The 3,252-nt window shown below is 38.3% G+C and overlaps 1 protein-coding gene across 1 annotated transcript; it reads left to right on the top strand.

Annotated features, from left to right (window-relative positions):
* The first annotated feature begins 601 nt into the window (after positions 1–601).
* LOC127253989 (gibberellin 3-beta-dioxygenase 1) lies at positions 602–2,403 on the top strand. Its single transcript, XM_051278823.1, has 2 exons — positions 602–1,207; positions 1,537–2,403. The coding sequence occupies exons 1-2, from the start codon at positions 753–755 to the stop codon at positions 2,165–2,167; spliced, it is 1,086 nt and encodes a 361-aa protein (XP_051134780.1). The 5' UTR covers positions 602–752; the 3' UTR covers positions 2,168–2,403.
* The last annotated feature ends 849 nt before the right edge of the window (positions 2,404–3,252 follow it).

Below are 3,252 nucleotides of genomic sequence, written 5' to 3'. Positions count from 1 at the left end.
GGATAAATGTTTTGTTAAACTTGATAATTTACAAACTAAATCCAATCAAACAAGTCATATCATCTACAAATTAGATGTTAAACCCTTAAAAAAAAGTTTTTGCACCTTTTTTCTTTCTTGCAAGGCTCAAGGTGAGAGAGAGAGAGCCTAGGAATGCATGTCCCAAATTCAAAAAAAAAAAAAAAAAAAAAAAAAAAAAGGGAAAAAACCTCTACGGATTAAGACCAAGTAGGGAAGAGATAGATGGAGATGTTTTTTTTTCTAATTGAGGAAAAGACAAGGGCACATGGAGAGAGATGATACGAGCCCAAACCAAAATTCTTGCAAGAGAGAATGGATCGAGGGCAAAAGAGTCTTTTCCATCTCTCGATTTGTATTTTCCCTTGTCCAATATACTTGTTACAACATCTTTTACTATTATTATTCTCTGTCATCTCCCACAACCCATTAAAATTTCACCACTCCACTAAACCCCAAAAAACCAATAAAACACTGCAATCAAACACACACACACACACACACAAAATATATCCCCAAAATCCTTACCCCTATTGAGTGGTCACCATCCCCTCCATTCCTATATATATACCCACACACCCCATCATTCCCTTGCAACATAGTTTCCCTCGAAACTCAATTTCCCTTACACCAAACCCTTATAATTAATTGTTCCCTTTACATACATTTCTTTCACTAGTACGAGGACTCCCATCTACATATACAACCATACCCCCCCCTCCCCACCCCACACCATGCCTTCAAGATCAATAGCCCCCTTTCCCAACAAACTTTTGGACCTCTATTCCATCAAAGAATTGCCTGAAACTCATGCATGGGGGCCGGATGACCACACCCCCGACGACACGTGTGACGATCTCGAAACGGTACCTTTCATCGACCTAGCCGACGAGAATGCCCCTGACCTCATCGGCCGCGCATGCAAGACTTGGGGAGTCTTCCAAGTCGTCAATCACAACGTCTCCAAGAACTTGCTCGATCAAGTCGAATTCGCTGGAAATCACCTCTTCTCTCTCCCATTGCACCAAAAACTCCGCGCCGCTCGCCCCCCTAACGGCGTCGCCGGATATGGGGTCGCCCGTATCTCCTCCTTCTTCCCTAAACTCATGTGGTCCGAAGGGTTCACCATCGATGACTCCCTTGTCGACTATGCCCGCCTCCTTTGGCCCGACGACTACCAACATTTCTGGTACTTCAACTTTTAGCTGAACTGATCATTTTAACAGAGGACGTTAATTAATCACCGATTGTAATACGATCGCGATTATTGCTTGATAATTTAAAATTTTAAGTTGTATATTTTAGATATTTAATTTAGATTTAGTCTTATACATAGATTAGATTACTTAAATTTGAATGTTTGAGTCTGTTTTGTATTGCCTTGATTATAAATCAAATCTAATATAAATCTATTAAATTTATAATTAAATATCTAAAATATCTCAATATAAGTGAAATAATAATTTAACAATAGTAAAAACTTGCATTATCTTACCATTTTTTTTTTCTTTTTTTTAGTGATACTATCGAGGCTTACAAGAAAGAAATGAAGGAGCTGGCGGGAAAGCTGATGTGGCTAATGTTGGGATCGCTGGGAATAACTTCCGACGACATAAAATGGGGCGGCGCCGGCGCCGGCGCCGCCGTGCAGATGAATTCGTATCCGGCGTGTCCGGAGCCGGAGAGAGCGATGGGGCTGGCGGCGCACACGGACTCGACGATCCTGACGATTCTCCACCAGAGCAACACCAGCGGGCTGCAGGTCCTTCGGGAGGGGTCGGGGCGGTGGACGACGGTGGCACCGGCGGCGGGGGCGCTAGTGGTGCACGTGGGGGACCTGATGCACATCCTGTCGAACGGGGTGTTCCCGAGCGTGGTCCACCGGGCGGTGGTGAACCGGGCCCGCCACCGCCTGTCGGTGGCGTACCTGTACGGACCGCCGGCGCACGTTAAGATAAGCCCGGCGGCGAAGGTGGTGGACGAGCGGCGGCCGGCGCTGTACAGGGCGATAAGCTGGAGCGAGTATCTGGGGACGAAGGCCAAGCATTTCGACAAAGCGCTGACGGCGCTGCGCCTCTGTGAGTGTGAATGTGACGATGGATTTGTCGATACCAACCATCCTCATAATACCGTCAAACTTCAGGGATGAAATAATAATAATAATAATAATAATAATAATAATAATAATGATAATGATAATAATAATAGTTTAATGTAATAATAATATATGTACTGGCGACTTTGTTTTTTCTTTTGTCCGAATAAAAAGGGCGGAGTTTGAGAGAGATAATGATCTGAAGACTAATCGGCCGTGGTGTTGTCGTCGTATTAGACGCTGTTTAATTACATACGGGTGTTTGTTTCTTTGTTTTAATCCGGTTTGATATATATCAAATAATAATTTCTAGAATTATAAAAAAGTTAAAAAACGTTTATCTAACTTCAGTCTTAATTTTTTTTTTCTTTAAATAAAGTAATTATTTTATATAGAAAGTAGGTTTATTTATTTATTTAATTTACAATGGTATAGTAATTTTTAATTTTTCTTAAAAAAAAAATCTACAACATGACCTTATCTTTTAGTACTTCTCTGTTCTGTTACAATAGTTATATTTTCTATTTTTGAATAATGTTCACTTATACGGATTATATTTCATTTTTAATAACTATCTACCTCACTGTTTATTATAAATACTTTTTAAAATATATTTATTTACACAAATATCATTCAGTTATAAATAAAGCCAAAAGATAAATTTGTCTTTAAAAATCGATCAACTATCCTTATAATACAATATTTTTTAATCTTCGTGCCAAAAATAATTTTTCATTTTTGTAACGAATGGTTTTAGGATTTGACATTTTTTAAATATTTTATTTTATTTTTTATTTATTAGAGAAAAAAATACTCTTTGAATTTATTTTTAACCAGAATATAAAAATAATTTATGGTCTACAAAAGTAAGTACATATACAGGTATGTTTATCTTTTTTAAAACAAACTATTTATTCCATTATTATCAAATTATACATTTCATCGAATATTTCATCAAATATTTCAACCTTCTTGACAGAGAATAAACTGCCACAAATTCACTATTTTCTTTTTCCAGAAGAACTCTAGCAAGCCACAAAATACAACAAAGCACATACATCTTTTCTATTACCATGCTAAAAGTTCAGTATTCCGACCGGAGTTTCTCTTAGCCAAACCATCAGCCAGACAATTGCACG

Source organism: Andrographis paniculata, unplaced genomic scaffold (assembly GCF_009805555.1).
Source record: "Andrographis paniculata isolate CXL003 unplaced genomic scaffold, ASM980555v1 Contig52END, whole genome shotgun sequence".
NCBI lineage: Eukaryota > Viridiplantae > Streptophyta > Magnoliopsida > Lamiales > Acanthaceae > Andrographis > Andrographis paniculata.
This window is presented reverse-complemented; position numbering and strand designations above follow the sequence as displayed.